We start from the raw sequence: 21,556 nt of genomic DNA, 5'->3' as shown, positions 1-21,556 counted from the left end.
GCCGCCGCGTAATAAACAGTCGCATGTTTCAGCAGAATGCTTAAATCGCTAACCAGAAGCAATCTGTTTTTGTTTCTTTTGGCGCACGTTGTGACTGGCCCCGGTTAAAGCGTAGCTTATTTAGTGGCTCCGGTTAAGGCGCTTGTAATAAATTATTGTCAAATTACAATTCTAAGCGCATTTGTCATTCGCAGAACGCGCAAAGCTGTCGCCCTGTTTTAAGACGCCAGATGGCGACTGCCACTACTCTAACACAAGCCTGCTTGCTGCCCTATCGTCATCGTTCCTGTAGTTGATGCAAGTGCTCATGCTGTCTTCCGCTCTCTCCCTCTCTCTACGTTGTGCTACTTCTGCTACTTCATCGCCGTGTGCTTACAAACGCCGAACTTTGTCAACACATACAAAAGGCTGTAAGTTTTTGAAACATCCGAAATCATGCCCGCCGAAGTGGAAAAAGCAACGGGGGACCAAGCCGGCGACGCCAAGCCGACAGAAGAACCACAAAAGACGGTCCTCACCCTCGAAAGTATCCTTGAAAGTCGCGCTGCCGGTCTGACGGGAGAAACCCCAACGTGGCAAAAGTTCGCTTATCAGATCGAAATTAAAAGCTTCTGCCTACAATGCTTCTTCGTTGGACCTCGAGGGTGGATGGTTTCACTTCGAAGCGTTGTAGGAAGTGGGATAACAAACTTACCCGACAAACCGGTCTTTTCTCGGTGGACGCTGGGTCGCCATATGTTGACGAGGTAATTAATTACCGGTGCATTGCTTCGGATTCGTGAAGGCCGCTATTCGAAAGCGTTGTTCTTAAAGCACTGTCAGTGATGGACATGACTAGCTTAAAGCCTGCAGTCGGAAACGTCTCCGGTGGTTTTCAACTGTTCTAGCTGTTAACCAACCTGACAAACTCGTCTCGTGCGTTGCGCGTAAGGTACGGGTATTAGTTACGGTGCTCCAGCTCTGGGATCACTGTAAAAAAAAACAGACGTCAAATATTGTTATAAAGCTCATCGTACCAGTATTAGGTGCAATGAGCGTCTGCCAATTAGCGTGGTTAGCCCACCCGATGCCACAATGTGGCAGTGACACATTTTGGTCACTACTTCGTCGCATGTTTTATTCGTTAACCGGTTTCTTCCTTCCCTGAAAAAGTAGGGAATATTTTAGTGCGTAGACAAATTACGGGCAGGTCCTTATTTTAATGAAGGGAAAATGCACAAGCCACTGTAAGCAGGTTTGTTTAAAGAAGCTTATTTCGGGAGTCTTGACTGCTCAGTCAATGGCGCTCCTTCCTTTCAAGCTTTCAAGTGTTAATATCATGCAGTTTTACGGGTGTGTTGATAGTGTGGTTTTTTCATTAGGAAGGGTTCAGAAACCACTGATATACGTTTTTTTTTTTCGTTATGATTTGCCAAATTCTGTCCCGCAAGTCAGCTGCTTGTAATGTTTCTTTTTTTACTGGAGTTGCGCTGCTTGTACCCAGCTGCTTTCAAAGTAGCTTTGAAACCCTGGTTGAAAGGACGACAGCCGTACCTATGGAACATGCAGCCAGCTGGGATATCAAATGTTCCTGCGGTTGAGGTTCCCAACATCAAAAGTTGCGTGCACCTGTGACACGGTGTTTGTACGAAAAGCTGCGTAATGAAATGCTATTGACGAGAAGCCACTGGATTGCTGGAAAGAAAGCTAGAAACAGCTCTGAAAGCCACTGGTTGCATGTCAGAAGATATCTTTGTTTAACCTGCTTTTGTTATACCCGTGTCACACGTACACGAAAAATGAAATTAAGTGTTTAAGCCCTCAAGATACCGAATGAGTTTAATTAGGTGGGCCGTGCTACATGCGAAAACGCAAAGGCGTAAAATGTGTTAGGCATGATGGTGATCATCACCCAAAAGAGAAATTCACTAATTATTTGGAAGTCTTCAACGTAGAGAAAGATGTCTTACAAGGGTTATAAATGTTCTTTGTGAAAGAAAACTTTATGGGAAATAGTGTTTTCTTTTAAAAAGGTTGTGAGCCGTTTCTAAAAGTGGCTTCAGCAGCTGCCGTTGCCTGCCATGGGTAGCCAAATCCGACAAATTTAACACGACGCATTACACATGTTTTGCGTTTTGCCGCTGTTTAGTGAACTTCGTCTTCTTCGAAACTTCACCACCAAGAGTGCACAAAAAATCGTCTTATTTCGAAGTTCAGCTACGTTTCCACGACAACACTCTGGTGCTGAGAGTTTTGTTGGTTTCATTTGGTGCTCATCGCGTTCAAGAGTAGGCAGATTAAGGCGTTAGTGAAGGCGAATGAGTTGTGCGGAATTCCTTAAACAAAAAATGACATTAGAGCGAATCGCATGAGATTTTTGCGTGTAGCAGCGAATTGATGGCATTAACACTTGATGCATTAAGCACTTAATGTCATTTTTCAGGTATATAGCTGTTTGTTGCCACAAAACACTCCATCTGCATACTCACCTTTGATCCTTCATGGATTATCGTTACATTCCTAACGTGCTGCTTTTGGAACCCAGAGTGGCCTTTGGGCAGGATGTGGAGACGTTTCTAGAATTTGTTTCAGTTGTCCTTAACATTTCTTGCCAGTCCTGCAGGTCATTAAGGATGCCCAGCAGAAGCATGGGCTGAGGCACGGTGACTACCAGCGCTACAGGTAACATCATCACCACCGTCCTTTTCCCTCCATATTTGTCCTTGGTGTTCTGTGTTTCTGATATTACCTTGCATCTTTAGTGAATGCTAAGGGCAGGATTGTAAGCTACTGAGTTTTGACAGTGTGGCACGATCTTTTCTTTCTACTTTTCCTTTTTGACAATTTCCATTTTTTGATCCATTTGCTGTGCTGCCTCACCACCGTAGGTATTTGGCCTACCCCCTTTATCACAGACTACTTCAGCTGGTAGCTGAACCAGTTGCGCATTTCATTTACTATTGCCATCACCCCAGCATGTTTGAGTGGTTTGGCCTATCCCTGTCTGCGGTGCAGTGAGAGATAGGCTGAATGATTGTGTGAATACATGAACCTTCTTTATTATAATGTTCCCAACCCTGTCATGTTCAAATGGTTTTTGGCCTATCCTCCTCTCCGTCATGCAGTTCAGCCAAACAATTCCATACTAATAGGCCAAACTTTTTGTGTAGCCGCCGGGTCGGTTTACGTTATCTAAACTTTTTACTATGCCACTCCCCTCTACCAGTTTGAGGTGATTTGTGGCCTGTCCCACTGCGTGCCAGGGATAGGGTAGGCCACATTTTTTGTAGAGCCTCCAAGTTTACTGTACTTCATTAAAACCTTTGTACTATGCCACTCCCCCCTACCATGTCCAAAAGTGTTTTGGCATATCCCACTCTCAAGAAAAAGTCTGCCAAACTTTTTGTGCAGCCAGCCAGTCATTTCACTTCATCCAAACCTTGGGGCCGTGCCGTTCCCCTCCCTGCCATATCCTCAAATGATTTTTTGAGAACCTTGTTGTGTTCAGATGGTTTATGGCCTATCCCCCTCCTTATTACAGGTAGGGTAGGCCAAATTATTCCTCACAAATAGGCCAAATATTTTGTAGAGCCTCCCAGATGACTACTTCATCAAAACCTTTGTACTGTGCCGCTCCTCCCCCAGCCATGTTCAAAAGTGTTTTGGCCTATCCCCCCTCTCAGGAGAAGGTAGGCCAAACTTTCTTGCACAGCCACCCAGTAATTTCACTCCATCCAAACCTTGGTACCATGCCGTTCCCCTCCCTGCCAGGTTCTCAAACCATTTTTTGGCCTGTCCCCCTCTGCACACCGCAGGGGCTACTGCAGCCGGCGCCTGCGCCGCCTGCGCAAGTCGCTGCACTTCCTGCAGGGCTCCAAGCACCGGTACCAGGGGCGGGAGGTGACGGAGGAGCAGCTGGCCAGCGGGGACCCGCGCTACCTGCTGCTGGGGCTGGTGCAGTGCGAGCGCGCCTGGGCCCACGCCATGCAGCTGCGCCAGGAGGCCAACACGGAGCCCCGCAAGCGCTTCCACCTCTTCGGACGACTCCGCAAGGCCGTCAAGCACGCGCAGGTGAGGGGGTGGGCGGGTGGGGGGCGACTCGCTCACTGGCGGCGCATTGAGTCTTTCAGGTCAAGCTTCTGCTTGGTGATTTGCAGAGTCGGACATCGTACTCTTGGTACTTTAGAAGGGCCATGAAGACAAAATAGAATGTTTGATTTGAAAGAATGAGTATGTGAACTGCACGTTAGAATGCAAGTTAGAATTCAACTGCTTAGTCATGTTTCTTGGCACTGGCTTGGGCTGGCGGCAGCCAGTCGCGCTAATAAGGTTCTGTAATGTCATGGAAAAGTCGCCAGGAAGAGGCTGGGAAGTGGCCACTGCTTCATTGGTTCTTTTCTAAATGTCTCGATTATTTGTTTGCATAAATTTTCTATCACTGTTATCAGGAAAAGTCAGTCTTCAAAATGAACCGAACTCGTATTTTGTCTTCAGGACCCCTCTAAGCCTTTGTGGTCATATTTACACCTTGTGATTCCGAATCTCCGAAGGCCGTTCCAACTGCCCCGCATTGCTTTGTGAACATTTGCTGTTCAGCTTTTTTTTTTTTTAACTTGCCTCGAGTTCCTAGTGTGAAGTGGGCAACAATCGCTGCACAAACCTTTCTAGTGTGGCTCTTGCTGAACATTAAGTAGGGGAAGTCCTTTAGTTCAGGCCCCTCAAACACGCGGCCCAAGGACCTTTTGATTGAAACCCAGCTTACTCGTGAGTCTCTCTCTCTCTCTCTCTCTCTCTCTCTCTCTCTCTCTCTCTCTCTCTCTCTCTCTCTCTCTCTCTCTCTCTCTCTCTCTCTCTCTCTCTCTCTCTCTCTCTCTCTCTCTCTCTCTCTCTCTCTCTGTGTGTGTGTGTGTGTGTGTTGAAGCATCACCGTGGAACAAATATCTCACATTTCAAAATTAGCATTCAAATTTTAGTCATCCTGATAGCGATATATTTCTTGAATCCTGACACCAAATTTCATTCAGAAATGACCCGGCATACTTACAAAATGTGTGAAAGGACTTGTTTCTTTCAAATGGCAGTGTTAGCTGATATTGTGTTATTCCCCTCCTCCTCCTGCAGTTTGTTTTACCCGCCACGGTGGCTTAGTGGTTTTAAGGCATTGTGCTGCTGAGCACGAGGTCGCGGGTTCGATTCCCAGCCGCGGCGGCCGCTTTTCTGATGAAGGCAAAAAGCACAAACGCCCGTGCATCGCCTCCTGTATTTTTACAATGACAAACGCATCGCGCGCTTCCCAATGGGAGTGACTGGTACCTATACCTGCAGTGCCTAGATTTCGCAAGGTGGGGCCCTGAGCTGAACCGGGATCACGCAACTGTAACTAATTTCGAGAGTGGCTTGTGCCTGGTTGCCAAGGCAACCTATGTTTGAGATCACCGAAGGAGGGGGCGCCCCCGCCAGCGTCAGAAAACTCAGGCTTGCGGCGGAGCACGTTTTGCCAACGTTGCCGCTTTCCACCACGCGTCGCACCGGGATGAACCGGTCACATGAATAAAGCGCTGGGAAGGCTACAGATCGGGGGAGAGTGGCCGGAGTAGAAGGAGAGGGCTTGGTTCGCCAGTCCGGGCTGAGGGGTCTGGCATTGTAAAAATACAGGAGGCGATGGCCCGTGTGTGCGACATTTCGGCGCACGTTAAAGATCCCCAGGTGGTCAAAATTAATCCGTAGCCCTCCACTACGGCGCACCTCATCGCCTGCATTATCTCGGTGCGTTAAACCCTACAATCAAATAATCCTCCACTTTGTTCTAACCTTCTTTGCTGTGCCAACCCCTGCGGGGCTAAATTTCCTGACTGTGGCCTGCTGACCGATGCGAGCTTAGAGACCTCTGCCCTAGTTTATCTGTCCAGCATGGCCCTTGTACTGTGTCCTCATCCCTCCGTTCGCCATTTCCTCCCACGCAGGCCCTGGCAGCCCTGTGCACCTCTTCGGTGTGGTGCGACGCCCGTTGCAAGCTGGAGGCCCAAGCCTACTGCGCCTACCTGGAGGGGACGCTCTCCACTGAGATGCAGCAATGGAAGGCACGGGGCCCCTCATTCTCTCTCTCTTTATTTGTTTATTTATTGACTTATCTACTTCGCCCGTTGGGCATTATAGTAGGCAGGACAGACAATTGATATGAAATACAAGATTGCACACTCTTTAAAAGGGTGTGCATTACCTTTGCACATTACCGTAAAATGCAGCCAAAAATGCAAACAAAAAAAAATTGGCACACATCGTTTATTGAGGCTATACCTTCTTTCGTCCCTTCTTTCAGACACTCGTTAGGGTTGTCTGAAATGTCATCGGACGACTGCTTCTCCCTGGCTGTCGCCCACACGGCAAGTCGCCTTTGGTGCAGTCCCGACGATTGCTTATGCAGCACTTCTTAAACACTCACGAGACTATGTCATCGTGAAGCGAGCTCAAAGCATGGGGCACTCGTCTGCAAACCGTACTGAAAGCCAGTCTGTGCAGGCAGCCAGCAAGCATCTTGGGGTATCCATTCGTACAGACGTCACATGACGCACGCGGACAAAAGTCGCCCCTCTGTACAGCAGCACAGGTGCACAGAGCAGTGCTCATGAAACGAGGTCTTCGGAGCGTTGCATGCCAAGAGCTGCCACTTCATCTAATGCCAGTAGCGTACACTTCTTTTGGGCGCCCCGAACTGGTGCAAGGCAGACACGTCGCAAAAACTTCCAAATTTTCGTTTAAATGCTGCTTTGAACTGGCACCGAGCGCCTAAACTCGTTTCGAGCAAGGACCAAATAGTACGCACACCTTCACTGACAGCGAGAGAAGCAACAAACCAAAAATGGTGGGGCGTCCAATTGATGGTGGTGGCGATGGTGCTTTTGCGGTTTGGATGGGCTCAATAGGCTTCCCTGTTGCCAAATGACAACTAGAATTATGCCAGTGACCGCTATATGGTCGACGGGTGACTTTTCAGCACATTTTTCGGTAAAAAATCTCGACCTATATTCCGCTTTATACGGTAGCTGAACACTGGATTGCATACACACGAATGTGTATTTTTATCAAGCTGCAATTTGTCACGCACTTTGCGGCTCCAACTTCATCAAGCACCTAAGCTGCTCTTAATATCCCTTGCTTTTTTTTTCGTGAAGCTAAGGGTAGGCTTAATTGAGTGTACAAACTGTACAATAGTAGGTACATGACAAACAGGGCTTTTCTTGAAGCACTGTAACCACTAGCTTCTGTGGTCTCGGAAGATGACTGGAAAGCACTCCATGTTGACTTCCGTACCTTTCCAAAAGACTGCACAGATACGCATCTAATAGTGTCCAGTCAGCCCCGGGGAATTACCTGATGCTAAGCAAACAAATCAACAAACCAGCTAGATGAAAATTATTTGTGCAGTTTTTTCTTTCTCCTTTAATTTTTTTTTTCGTTGTATATAGCAGTTATAGCATTTTTGAGATTGTATGTTTGTGTACCCACTCTTGCCTAAAGCCTGGCTTTCAGGCTACCACTATGAAGTGAACAAAGAAATATAATACAAAAAGCACCCGCATTCACGGCATAGGAGTGAGTGAGTGAGAACTTTGGTGTGCTGTAAATGAGGGTTGGACTATGGCACTTGATCTAGGATGGTCAGAACTGAGCGTGATGAGTGACAAACAATGTCCCCTTGTGCTTTTCCTTTCCCCCACTACGTGGGCAGGAGGCCATGGAGAGCTTCCACAAGGCGCAGACCATCTACGAGAAGCTGGCCCAGGCCCTCGGTGAGGGGCAGCGGGCCCTGTACCAGCAGCGCGTGGATGAGCTGAGCCCGAGCCTCCGCTACTGCGCCTACAACATCGGCGACGAGACGGCCATCTCGGACCTCAAGCGGATGCGGGTGCAGGGCAACGTCTCCATGGCCACCGAGCTGGACGTGAGTCTCCGCCTCTCTTGTTCCTCCCTTCGTTCCGTTCACCCGTGACGCACCAGTTCTTAGTGACCTCTAGGACCTTCGGGGGTATTACCTAAACGAAATGTGTTGGTGGCTCGAGTCTGTGACCCCGGGACCGCCTGCCGGCCCCAATTCTCCCTGACCTGCACAGCACGTCGGAGAGCAGGTGACCTCTGGGACCTTGTGGGGGTACGGCTCTGGTGTTCCTCACTAGACAAAATGTTGTGGCAGTAGTAGTTCTAAGTGGCCTTTTGGCTACAAAAAAAATTCGCAAGGAAGGCGAAGAGAGGACAGAAACACAGTGCATAGTGTACAGCATAGTGTATGTACGCTGCATAGTGTACCTAAGGTAGAGACAACAAATTGGGCAGGACAACTGGTTACCTGAGCACGACAATGTTAAATCTGGCACTGCGGCTTCTTGGCTGCGCATTGTCTAAAATGTGGCTGTGAATCTTTTGACTAGTGCATGATTGTACCCTGTGGCAGGGCACATCTTGTGTGTGAAATTACGGATGCTGAGGCAGTTGCTAGTACAGTTAAACCTCGATATAACGAAGTCGTACTTGGGGCCGCAAATTTCGTTAAATCGAGAATTTCGTAAAATCGAGGTTTCGATTTTACAGTTCATTTAACCAGTTATTGGGGTTTTAACACTTTGGCCCTCGCCAGGCAACAACTGCTATGTAGTTACCTCTCCAATTAAAGCGAAATTTGTACTAAAACTGGCCGCGAAAATTGTGTGAATTACGAGTTTCAACACTTGGGCAATGGAATTCGGATAGCCGACGGTAGTTCATGTGTCATCGTAAAACCGGTGCTTTTTCCGCAACGCCTCATTAAATATGATAGCAGACTAGGTTTCCACTTTTTCTTTTTTTCATTTCGGTCACTACTAAATGCCGCTGTTAGTCAATTGAACCCGCGCCCGCGTCCATGTCCCGTGAACTTCACCCCGCCGAGGTGCTCGTTCGAAGTTACGCCTCTTTTCGTCCATTCAGTGGTAGGCTTAGGCACGGCGGGCCAACAGCGGAAGGCTGCTATGAAACTTTCGAAAGACTTTTTTCATGTACAAAGGGTCTGCAGTATGGGCGCGTGATGCAACCACAACACTCGAGATAAAGCCATGATTGCGAGTTGAGCGGAGTACACGCGTACCGCTTCACTGTGTGGAGCAGCGCTTACTTGCTCCGGAAAGCGGAAAGCTTACATTAAAATTCTTCCGGCCAAATTCGATTAAGCAATTACTTTTATGCCCACTGAGCCCTTACGAAACTGATTTCTCCGCACCGCAGCTGTCTAATGAACGCTGGTGAAACGAAGATGACCACGTTCAAAGAGAGCAATTTATTGCCACCAGCACTCGATGTTCAAGCCGTAGTGAAGAAGTCCGTAAGCAGTGCTTGGCGTTTCTTGACCAGGGCGGGCTTTACGTGACAGTCGTATGCTGACAGCGCTTAACAAGGTCTTAAACATTCGTGTGCACCTGCGTGCCTCCGCAGAACATCGATGGCATCCATCACACTTCGGTGGCTGTCAGTTTCACCGAACTTCCTCAGGCTCTTGTTTGGAACACTTTTCTTTCTCTTGGAGTGCTCATGCTGCTTACAAGACTCACCTAACGATGCACGAACAAAATATTAATGTGGTTATCAGCGAGCACAACCTAGAGCAGCAGCACCGTGAGCAATGACGCGTAAAAAAAAAAGCTTGAAATAGGCTTCGGTAGCCTAAGCATAGAGGGCGCTGGCGTACGCAACGATGGAGACGTCAAAATAGTGGCCGCACTATTAAACCGTCTATGACCGCTAGTGGTTTGTGCAGCTTCGTTCTTCGCTTTTAATTGTTGTTAACCGTAGATTTCACCGCTTTTCTTTCATTTTAGCCTTCAAGAGTCAATATGAGTACTGAATTTTTTCAATGTAGGGCCTGAGAGGCAAAATAAAATGTGCCTCGACCGGAATTTCGTTCTTCCTTTCGTGCCGTGACTTCGTTAAATTGAAAGCGCCGCACAAAATTACTTCGTAAAATCGAGACAAAAATACATGCATTTAGCAAAATTTTGTTAGAAAACTTGCAAAAATTCGTTATATCGCGAATTTCGTTAAATCGAGGTTCGTTATATCGAGGTTCAACTGTAGTGTATATGTGTTTCACACATTGGCGCAATAAAATGTGGTTGAAAGTCCCCCCCTTCATTGAGCAATTTTTAACACGAGAGTGTATCCCTGGGTCCACCAAGATCTGACTGACGTCATATCTGTCACGGAAATGACGTCGTCAGGAAAACTTCAATTGACGCGGCTGCGCCAAGATTTAAGCCACGAACTCTTTCGCCCCAGAGGAGGTACGAAACGCACTCCCTACTGCACTATGAACAGACGCGTACGTAGGACGACGAACGCGCTTTGTAACCTTCCCTTCAGACGTTGCTGCCGTCTAGGGGAGGCGAAGCAAAGTAGTGCATCGTGACGATAATTAGCGCCGACTGTTGGCGCCTCGATGCCAGCACCTACGTGTACGGGGAACGCACAGCTTAAAGCTTGTAACAACGCCGTATTGCTCGTGGCGCGGCCTGCTGCTCCTTTTGCTGCAGCAGACCGTGTGTTCACCAAATGATTCGCCGAAGACCCGTTTGGTTTTGCTCGCATAGAGGGTTTGCAAGCGCCTGTGGTTTGAGTCGGATTTACGCAATGTTCCAGCGCGTGCAATCCAGCGTCCAACGTTGATGCATCTAACGGTTCATATCGATGCACAATAAACATTCAACTGCTCCGGTGAAGGCACATTTCACTTTCGTTTTTTAAAACCAGTTCCTATGGAAGAGGGATCGACCACATTTTTTGTAATTAAGGAGCACCAATGTGCCCGGGATGGTACGCTGACCGGTCGGTTGCCCTTCCGACTGGTGCAGCACCTGATCGAGCAGGCGCGGGAGAAGCAGGCGAGCTCGCTGTCGGAGGTGACGTGGCTGGGGCGCACGGTGGCCGTGCGGCACGAGAAGGTGCGCCTGCTGCTGCTGGCCGCCCAGGAGGCGCCCCGGGAGTTGGCCCAGGCGCCCGACCTGGAGGCCAAGATCGCCGTGCACGAGCGCCTGCTCTTCGACTGCAAGGACGCCCTGCAGGTGAGGTGATGTAATGGAGGAGCACGGATAGCTGGCATCTCGGGATCGGGGGAGGGGGGGGACAGCTTCCTTAGTGGCACCGATGGGGTCAAAAAACTAGTGCATTTTCCCATAGACCTGTTGATCAACCAAAACGCTCTCTGATGAGATCTTTTGAAAGTGAGACCAGGCTTCCATGGAACTGTGTCAAAAACGGTTACGCGAAAATAGCGAAAAATGAACGGTTGATGAAAAATGACATGCATCAGTCGTGAAGAAGGAGAGCAATAGTATCACTTGTTCTCATAAACCACATATCAGTATACATTTAGATCATTCGTAGATGGGTTTGCTTAGTGCGCGAAAATTAACGTATGGTTTCGTTTTTAGTTTGAAATTTTAGTCTTTGAAGGTTTCACAATTGATTGGACGCACCTTCAGCAATGGTTGAACACAAGTTGAGGTTTTGCACTTCTCTCAACTTTCTTTAGGAATGGATAGTTAATTCTTGCTAAAAGTGGAGAGCACCGGTCGGAAATGCTTGGTGTGGGCTTTCTGCCAAAACTAGCAGAAAGGGTACAACAATCACAGTAGCTTCAAAAAAAGTGATGTGCAAAATCGCCGTGCACTAAGCACATTTGTGGCAAAAACAATCCTGTCTAAGAGATGAAAAAAAAAAAAACTGAATTGCTCTAACTCGGATTTGATTGGCTAGGAGAGAAAGGCACGATGGAGCCGATTAACTGGGTGGTTTTAGTGGACAGACGGTGAAGAATGGTGCATATGTTCGAAGCAAACTGCTACATGGTGCAAGTGACTGCTGCTCTCCACCATTGGCAAGTTGGAAACACCAGTGTGTAGCACCCGGGTATTACAGGCTCAAACTCAGTGGTCAGGCTCACTGTTCAAATTCACTGGTCAAGATCGTTTTAGGCTCAGACTCAGTGTTAGGTTTTGATAACAGCGCTAGGACAGGACACAGAGAAGGCGACACGAGACTGTCGCCTTCTCTGTGTCTTGTCCTAGTGCTGTTATCAAAACTAAGTATGTACGTGTTCAGGCTTGCTGTTCATGCTCACTGTTGAGGCTCACTGTTCAGACTCTGGTTCGGCTTGCTGGTCAGGCTCAGACTCGTTGGTCAGACTCACTGTTGAGGCTTACCGTAGAGGCTTTCTCTTGCTGTTCAGGCTTCCAGGTCACACTCGCTGTCTAGGCGCATTGTTCAGGCTCACTGGTCAGAATGACTGGTCATGCTCAGACTCACTGGCCAGAATGTTGGTGTTTATTGTTCAGACTCGCTGGGTAAGATCACTGTTAGTTCGTACTCGCTGTTAAGGGTGGCTGTTTAAACTGCCTGGTCAGATGCAGACTCACTGCTGAGGCGTACTGTTCAGGCTCACTGTTCATATGAACCATTGAGGCTCGCTATTTAGACTCACTGGTCAAGATCACTGTTTAAACTCGCTGCTCATACTCATGGTTGAGGCCCATTGTTCAGACTCGCTGGTCGGGCCTGCTGTGCACACTCACTGTTGAGGCTTAAGGCCCGTTCACAGTTGCGACGAAAGCGAGCGAAAGCGAAGGGAATTACGTCGCTTTGTCGCGCAACGAGCATTTTTGTTGAATGGTCTGAACCAATTTTTGTCGCCGCGCGGCAAAGGGACAGAATTCCTGTCGCTTTCGCTCGCTTTCGTCGCAAGTGTGAATGGGCCTTTACCTGTTCAGGCTCAGTGTTTAGACTCACTATTTAATTAAGCTCATTGGTCGGGGTCACTGTTCTGTCGCCGTGTTTAGAGGCTCACTTTCTGTTCCCCTCCGGGAGCGCAGCTGCTGCGTGAGGACCTGCGTGCAGAAGGCGGGGGCCCTCCGGCCAAGGGTGCGCCTGTGTCGGCGCTGCAGCTGCTGCACTCGTACCTGGTGTACCTGCGGCAGCGCACCACCGTGGAGCGCAACCTGCTGCTCATCAAGCAGCTGCAGCAGAACCAGGCGGGCGCGCCCCGCAAGCCCCAGGACCTGGCACGGCCCTACGAGATCATCGTGCAGGTGAGAACAAGAGGCACGGGACAGAGGCGGGTTTGTGCGAGTGGAAATATTTTAATTCAAAGCGAATTCGAAGGGGTTGAATACTTTCGAAGCGGATTCGAATAGTTGTCAACTGTCACTAAGATTCCTATCACTGAGACACTGAGCTTCCGGGCCTGGCGGGACCTTCATAAAAAAGTTCTATATTAGGTTGGCACCCGTGGACGCATTGGCCATGTCACTTGACTGGTTGAAGCAAGTGATGCCCACTGAAATTCAAGCGCAGAGTGCATAAACACCTGCTCACTGCACATGTGCCGCACGGTAACCAAACAAATTGCTTCATTACCATTTCATTGTTTGAAACAATAAAATGGGAGCCTTGACAACCTTGACGAACGTGCGCGCATAAGATGGCTACGACAATGCTCTGAATGTGGCTTAGCTTGTCTTGGCTCTACATGTAGTCAAGATGTAGGCCTGATGTCAATGGCACTGCGGCTTGCCTAACGAAACCAAAACACCTCGTAGTACTTGAGCACTGTTTTGATATTCGTTCACCCCGAATACTTTGAAATATTGGAAATTTTAAATTTGGGTCAAAGCGAATTCGAATACGGCAATATTCGTTCGAATACTCAAAGTGCTCAAATACTCGCATAATCCAAGACAGAGGAAGAGCCGTGTTACTGGTAGACTGGGGAGTAAACGGCGCAACTGAAGACGAAGGGCAAAAAGGATGCACGCGGACATAGTGCAGATTAGAACAAGACAGGAGGGGGAACGACACTTTCTAGGTCGGCCAGGTACCGTCACAAGTGCTTCACACAAGGTAATGCAGCATTATCGGTCGCAGGAGAAGAAACTGCGCGGCTGCAGCAATCGGCATTTTTCTCCGCAGCCGCGGAATGAACTGTGGCTGCTATAATTTTGTGCATCGTGTGCCACTGCCCTCTCCTTTGCTGTCGCAGCTATGAAGCTTTGTTGTCCACATTGGACTTCATTCTTGCCGCAGTGGGCTGTTTTGCCTCCTATATATGTTCCTGCTCTGTAATGGGGACAAAGGACAAGAAGAGATGAGGACATGTGCCGTCAATCACTTTATAAAAAACCTTTTGATAGGGAAAACCAAAAGTACCATGCAGTGCGCAACATGCTTGTCTACAACTGCAAGTTCAACTTTGGCTAGTTACATCTGAAAACTTCCGAAACAGACTTTTTACAAACGTGTTGGACACCAAGGGGGTGGGCTTGGACTTCATATTGCTGCAGTAGTTTTCATGAAATCCTGCTCGGACGAGGCAGGATAAGACTGAAAGTGCGATGTGTTATAGGCGGTATTAATTGAAAAATTTACCTATCAATTTCTTCGCTTGGCAACACTGGAAACGGCCATGGACATCGCGCGGCTTGTGCGACTGCACCAGCGCGCCGAAGAAAGAAAAACACTGGCATGCGTCGTCTGCCTCGTTGCAACCCGATTCTCAACGGTGATGTCAACAGAGATGTTATTAATCGCACTCACATTGGACTCGAGGCGTTACTTTGCGTTCGGTGGGGGTAGAGTTTGAAACGTCCAACAAATTATGTGCTTAGCACGGACAGGTACCGTCATCCCGCGGAGCCCAACGTAACCAGTGACGGCGCACTCGCATGGTTGCCTGCATGCGTGCCTTATCAGTGAATACATGCTATAGATAAGTGTGTTGCCGTCCGTACGTGTCTGATCGATGTTGTATCGTAGCACGGCTGACGGAAACGCTTCCCCTGCTCTGCCGTGCAGTGCCTGGGCGAGATGCTGCAGCTGCCGGGCGTGGAGGAGGGCTCGGACTTTGCGGAGCAAATCCAGGCGGAGCTGCTCCTCTACAAGGCCCACCGGGTGCACCACATCGGCCAGGCACTGGCCGCGGCTGGACGCTACCCCGAGACCATGGCCCTGTACCGGAGGGGCCGCCACTACGTGCAGCAGGCCCTCGCGGCAGCTTCGCACCTGACGGAGGCGAGTGGCTGCGCTGGATTGGCTTGGCTTGGCTTGTCGTGGCACCTGTGGGAAACTGTTTGTTCTTGAATTAGAACTGATGGGCCGGTGGATGTAGTGTGAGAAAGAACAGGTGGCGAGGTTACGGGTTGGTGTTTGTGCGACGGAGGCAAGTTGCCGTTCTGGATTGGATTGGCTTGGCTTGTATCAACACCGGTGAGCAGTTTGCTTTTCCAGTGCAATCGATAAATGTGGTGTATAGAAAGGGGGGCGACAGGTGGCAAGGTTGGAGGGTGGATTTCGTGGCATGTGCCTGCATTCGGCTTCGTAACGTGGACTCATTCGTTTTGCTGCATTGCCCAGTGGCAGAGGTGACCGGCTATTAACACTGTCACGGCACTGCAGGAAGCGGTGACCTCGCTGAAGGACCTGGACAGCCTCCTGGAGGGCCAGGAGTACTCGGTGCACGCCCAGAGCATCCTTGGCTCGACCGCCGAGGCACCCGACAAGGCCGAGGACAAGGAGGTCGAGGTGGGCACACGACTCCCCTTTTCCTTTCTTGATCCGGTGGTTTTTTATTTTTTATTTTTGTTTTTATTTTTTTAAGACGGCAGTGTTTCTTCAGCTGCCCAGACGCAAAAATTTTGGTCTGGATGTCTGTCCCTTCATTCAGTTTTGCAGCCAAAGTTTGAAGGCATTGCAGAATGAGATGTGTATATCGACAGAGCGTTAAAATATACCAAATCTAGTCCAGTAAAAACTCGTTACAAGAGACCCTCAAGGGATCCAGAAAATGTGTCTCTTGTAACCAAGGTCTCTTGTACATGAAGTTTCTAACAATGCAAATATAGGGAAGCCAACGAAAGTTTTCATTCAAGTGTATCTTGTGACAGTGTCTCCAGTAACGGGGTTTTGCTGCACCGTGTTCCATACTTGCCAACATTGTTCAGCCAAAAGCTCGATTTGAGGACAAACATATGTGCACAACTAGTATTTTCAGTGTTGTTTTAATTAAATCACTTTTTGCGAGAGCTAATTGAGAAAACAAACTCATTGAAAACAGTATTTTAACCACAAAGCACTAACAAGGCTGGTGCCCCAGCCTCAAGCACATGGCTCGAGCACCAAGTCCCAACAGTCCCGACGGATAGTGCCAGCAGTGCAAATGCGGGAAAATTGAACGCTGCAAACCTACAATAGGTGGACTGAGACAGGAGAGGCATGTGGCAGGGGTGGCAAAAGAGTCCCATCTTTTGACTTTTTGTTTTGTTTTTTTTTTTTTAAAGTCCACTTTTATTCGACTGTCGCAGGAAAGTGTGCACAACTTCCTGATGTGTACCAGAAAGGCATTCGTCAAGAATGTCAGTGAAGAATGATACATTTCTGGTTTAGCCGTGGAGTGCATTTAGTGAAGATTCTGTGACGACATAGAGGTATCGCCGAAAAGTGGCTGGAAAGCCTTCACCGCTTAACTGTTTTCCCTGATGTCTCCGTTATTTTTTAGAAGTTTGCGATAAACTCTGCACCGTTGTTATCAAGACAGCACAGTTTTTTTAAGGGGGCACATGGGTCTTTGATAAAAAGGTTTATTCTTACAGTTCTGATGACAAAAATTGGGGGACTTATGCAATTTTTCGTCCTGATTGTAGATTAAAAATTTGTTTTTGTGTAAAACGAATACGTTAAAATTTATTTGGATTTTTATATTTGATTTTTTGACAGTCTTTGTGAAAGAACTGCAGTACCAGTGAACTGTGCTCAAGTTAAGGAGTGCAATAAGACGAAAATTATCCTTCTGTCTGGTCTGTAGCAGAAGTTGCGACCATTCAAAGTTTGGGCCTGGAATGTGGGAACTAGAAAAACCAGTTTTGCCTTCCAGGCCCAAACTTCAAACGGTCGTCGCAACTTCTGCTACAGAACAGACAGAAGGATAATTTTAGTCTTATTGCACTCCTTGACTTGACACAGTTCACTGGTATTGCAGTTCTTTTACAAAGGCTGTCAAAAAATCAAACATAAAAATTCAAATAAATTTTAACGTACAGTTGAACCCCTTTATAAGAGACACGTACCGGGGAGCAGTTTCTGTCTCTTATACGAGATGTCTCTTATAAGCAGGGAACTATGTTTTCACTTACTAAACAGACCCTAGTTCAATGTGGGCACTGTATGACTAAAATAAGCTCAAAAGAACGCTACAGCATGTTTCAAAAGATTCACTCTAATTAATGTTTGGCCCAAGAATTTATGAAACTTTGTTTGCTTCATGACTGTATTTACACTGTTTTTTACAACCGATTCTACAAGCTTTTTTTCCTTTCCTTGTTTGTGGAAGATGAATCGTAGATGTTGAGTTCACAAGCCTGATGAATAGCCAGAGCGCACAGCTTATTCCACTGTGTGCTCAGGCTATTCATTACGCTTGCAGGACTCAACATCTGCAGTGCTTCTTAATTGGGAGCTACGCCAGTGTGGGAGAGCCTGCATGTGCGATCGCGCTCCATTCAATGGATGGCAGTAAGCTTCAACCACTTCTGTCAGTTGCATTTCCATTGGCAGGGCTTCTCATTGTCATTTCATAGCTGACTGAACCACTTTGTGTTTGCTGAAGTTATAATAAATAGCGACTGCAGGCGTCTGTTGTTCACCCGTGTTTCCACAATGGAAGCAACTGCAATTAGTGACTGGTGGCACTGCATCCGAAGTTAAAATGTCTGTTACAAGCGAGATTATTGATTAAACTTCAAGGATGACTTGTCCCTTATAACCAATCTTCTACATCCGATGTCTGTTATAAAAGAGGTTGATTTAATGGGAAAGATAGGGCAGCCAACCATGTAGGTGAATAGTGTCTCTTATACCCATTTGTCTCTTATATCAGTGTCTCTTATAACGAGGTTCAACTGTATTCGTTTTATACACAAAAAAATTTTAAATCAACAATCAGGACGGAGAACTGCATAGCCCCCAATTTTTGTCATCACAACTGTAAAAATAAACTTTTTCACCTAAAGACCCATGTGCCCTTGTAACGAACCCGACTTGTATTTTGTCTTCGTGGCCTCTTAGAAGTCAGTGTATTTGAATCGCTGATCACTGCTCCATGCTCTTCCTGTTCACAATTCCAGCTGCTCATCGATCGTCTTGACACCTACCTGGAAGACAAGAGCCTGACCACTTCGAAGCCGCGCATTGCCGCCTTCCCACCGCCCTTCGAGCCGATCCCGTGCAAGCCGCTCTTCTTCGACCTGGCTCTCAACCATGTCCAGTTCCCATCTCTGGACGACGTCACGGACACCAAGAAGGGCCAGGGATTGACGGGCATCGTCAAAGGGTGGCTGGGCGGTTGGAAGAAGTAGGCACGCGCCACCCTTTTCAGTATGCGCCCAGAGTATGGGAAATCTTTTTTGTTTTGTCCGCACTCTGTAACAATTTGCACTGTGTATGTGGACGCAATGTGGCTGAATAAAATGTCGGCCTGGCCGTTTGCAGCCCAGCGTTGCTTTCGGGGACTTTGGCTGTCTGCCATAACAGCATTAATTAACCCGTTCGCTGTCACGGACGAACCGGCAGGTTCTCCATTGTACGTTCAAAAATTTGCGCCATATCGCAAAGCTGGCGCGCCTGGACTGTTTTTGCCATCTGTCAAATCTTTCTAGTAGCTCTTATTTTCACTCGGAAACTCTTTACCACAGTATATTGAAGAGTGCGGAGCGACCGCGCCCACCCTTCGTTGCTGGAGAACTTAATCGCTCTGCGCGCTGTACTCTTGTCGGGATGAGTGACCATGCAACACGCGTGCGATCCCGTACGTGTACAAGGGTTGTTGTGCCATACGCAACGGGTTTCTATATTATTATTCTGTTGCTGCGTCCGCTACGGTGCACTAGGTTAGGCCAGCACGCCGTTGCCTGGTTTAATAATCCAAGTAGAAAATATTTTCTTTTCACCTGGGCCGGATCCATAGCAAAATCCGCAAAGCTGGCAACCCCTGTCTCAAAAGGCGCTTCTTCCTGACGGCAGCCGGCACGTGGGCTGTCTCGCTCAGGGGCTCTAAACGGTGCATCGTTAACGAGTGGTTATGCCGACTGGACAGTTGCGGGAGAAGTAGAAATAGCACAGGGCTTTGTCCTGGAATGTCCTTAGGGCGACAGGGGTGGGTATATTTAGCAGTTTCGGCTGTCTGAGTACCCGCCCAAGCAACCACCAGATGTCCGTTGGCCGTCCAGCAAACGTCTATTCCAGCTTATCGGGCGTCATACCATGTACATCCGTGGGACGACCGTATTTAACACTTAGGTACGTCCAGTCATTTATCAGAAATTGGCTTTATTTTTGATGTTCAGTAAAAATTTTCAAAATCTCATAACGAGAAGCTTATGGTGCCACAACGAATAGTACCAACGCACCACCGGGCAGACATGAGCACAGCGAACTAGCTTCACTTGTTTCGTTGACGGTATCAATTATATATTCCCCAAAGAGATTATCGTTAGAGTTGGTGAGGTGCTTCAAAAAAGTGAAAAAATTAGGCTTAACTTTAGAAATGTACTAATGAAACTTGCAATTTACAAGCCAGGGTGTTGATTTACAAAATCTTTTTAATTGAAAAACAAAGTAGCTTTTTCGGTTTTGCTTTTATATTCAATTTACGCCACTATTTGATGCTTTGTAGTAACTTTGTACGTCCACAGGTGGATGTCATTCAGACTTGTGCATCCGTTTCTGGATGTCCACTGTACGTCCAAAAATGTACATCGAAACATGGATGTACGACTGTAATCTGGACGTCCTATGGACGTCTGTGGTTGCTTGGGCACGGTGGCCCTCAAAGCAGCGCAGCAATTGGTGGGCCATCACGCATCTTGGCCACCGCCATTGGTCGAGGGCACGCCGCCGTGCCACAGAACTGGGCTCGTTTCCGTGGCTGAAAGGGCTGCTGAAGCTGGAGGGCGTCATAAATGGGGGACAGCTACTAGGATGGTGGAAACAGCGTGCCGCCCGACAGGAGCGCGGCTATGCCTCCTGGTGTCGAGGCTGTGTCATGTCCGAGAGGGGGGTAGAGTTAGATTTCGCCTCTCCATCTTCTTGGTGAACTGATAGAGACGAAATAGTGATGTTCTTTTGATGCGCGAGCCGAGAAGGTGATCTCGACTCGCTCCGATGACCGACGACCGATGCTTGGAGCGGGTGAGGGATGAGGACTGCCTTCCTTGCTGGATATTAGGTTTATTTACACTATTTACATTACTCCAAGTTTACATCAGGTCAGAGTGACGGTTACATTGTCACTCTGACAGCAGCAGCCCGTTCGGCCGAGATCTATACTGAACTAGATCCCCTCTCGATCGACCCTGGACCAAACCCAACACTCTGGTTTTGATACCGAAAACCCCGCCTCCAAAAAAGGGGCATTCAAGAAAGAGAGAAAAACCTTTCAAAACAATTAATGCAAACCATTGATTGGCCACAGGAACCAGCCAATCACACACATGACCCCACCTGCGGTCACGTGACCCAACCCTCTCTCTTATACACTTATAGTGCGTTTCCCACACATGCTATTACACCCGACAAGCAAATACAGACGTCTGCGGCCTAACATGGACACACCATTACGTTCAGCGGGCGGCATCTGCTCAAAAGCCAAGCCGACGGCTTGGAGCGGTCTTCGCGCGGCTAACCTCCTCCCGCGTCCTCGCCTTGGCGCCTTGTCTGCGCGCGCGTCGGGACAAAGAGGGAGTCGTTGCTAATCCCCTCCCAGACTAAAGGGGCGCCGCCGCCCGCCTGAACAGACCACGGGAAGAGACGCTGCCAGCCCAGGCGACCATCGTCGAGGCGAACGACCCGTCGACGAAGAGCGCGCGACGCTGGCTTCGCCAATTCTCAAAAACTTACACTGCACACCTTTTCGACACTATAAGACACACCGTCATTCAGCTTCTCGTCAGCTTGTCATACCGAATGACCCAGCCACCTCCGGCGCGACAGAGGTACTCAGGCTAAGCACCCCCGTCCTTTGACACACAAAAGGACGGGCACAACACACGCTCTCCGTGGCTCCAAACCTGGCGTCCGTGCGGCTACATGAAAGGGACACAGGATCGTAGCTACCAGCGGAGGCGATGCCAATACATGGGCCACCGGTGGCCTTCATTAATTACATGCGGAGCCCGAACTTAACAGGTAGCGCAGAGTGTTTCCGGTGTGTGTCTTCACGGTGCGCGGCTGGCGGTTTGAGTGGCGTTGCGGGAGCTTCACTTGTCGGTTTGCTGGTGCAGGGCTGTAGACGTGGTACTAACCCCGGTACCGCTGTCGAAAAGCCGGCGGCCACCATTGCCCTTCGTATCATAGCTCGGAGCTGCCGAGTCTTCAGTTGGTGAAGTGGCCATTCCCAGATGCAAACATGCCATTGTGCCTTGAGTGGTGTCTGGATGGCATCTGCTCACCGACCTCAGAGTCATCGAGTATACTTCACACAGGGCGCATGGTTCCGAGAGCTGCAGCGGTACAG

At 48.5% G+C, this 21,556-nt stretch overlaps 1 protein-coding gene across 1 annotated transcript; it reads left to right on the top strand.

The window, feature by feature from the left end:
• The first annotated feature begins 295 nt into the window (after nt 1–295).
• Nucleotides 296–18,538, top strand: Srp68 (signal recognition particle 68). Its single transcript, XM_077670023.1, has 10 exons — nt 296–526; nt 2,595–2,661; nt 3,795–4,050; nt 5,943–6,059; nt 7,709–7,921; nt 10,854–11,063; nt 12,870–13,085; nt 14,848–15,063; nt 15,448–15,573; nt 18,171–18,538. The coding sequence occupies exons 1-10, from the start codon at nt 436–438 to the stop codon at nt 18,399–18,401; spliced, it is 1,743 nt and encodes a 580-aa protein (XP_077526149.1). The 5' UTR covers nt 296–435; the 3' UTR covers nt 18,402–18,538.
• Nucleotides 18,539–21,556: the final 3,018 nt, after the last annotated feature.

This window comes from Haemaphysalis longicornis, unplaced genomic scaffold (genome assembly GCF_048455015.1).
Source record: "Haemaphysalis longicornis isolate Haplotype H1 unplaced genomic scaffold, Haemaphysalis longicornis Haplotype H1 scaffold_5, whole genome shotgun sequence".
Lineage (NCBI taxonomy): Eukaryota > Metazoa > Arthropoda > Arachnida > Ixodida > Ixodidae > Haemaphysalis > Haemaphysalis longicornis.
Note: the sequence above shows the minus strand (reverse complement) of the source record. Positions and strands in the feature narration are given on the sequence as shown.

Coding starts and splice junctions, on each gene's coding strand:
- Srp68 (XM_077670023.1), top strand. CDS start 436: ATGCCCGCCGAAGTGGAAAAAGCAACGGGGGACCAAGCCGGCGACGCC. Junction 2,662..3,794: donor GGTGACTACCAGCGCTACAG/GTAACATCATCA, acceptor TGCACACCGCAG/GGGCTACTGCAGCCGGCGCC. Junction 7,922..10,853: donor CCATGGCCACCGAGCTGGAC/GTGAGTCTCCGC, acceptor CGACTGGTGCAG/CACCTGATCGAGCAGGCGCG.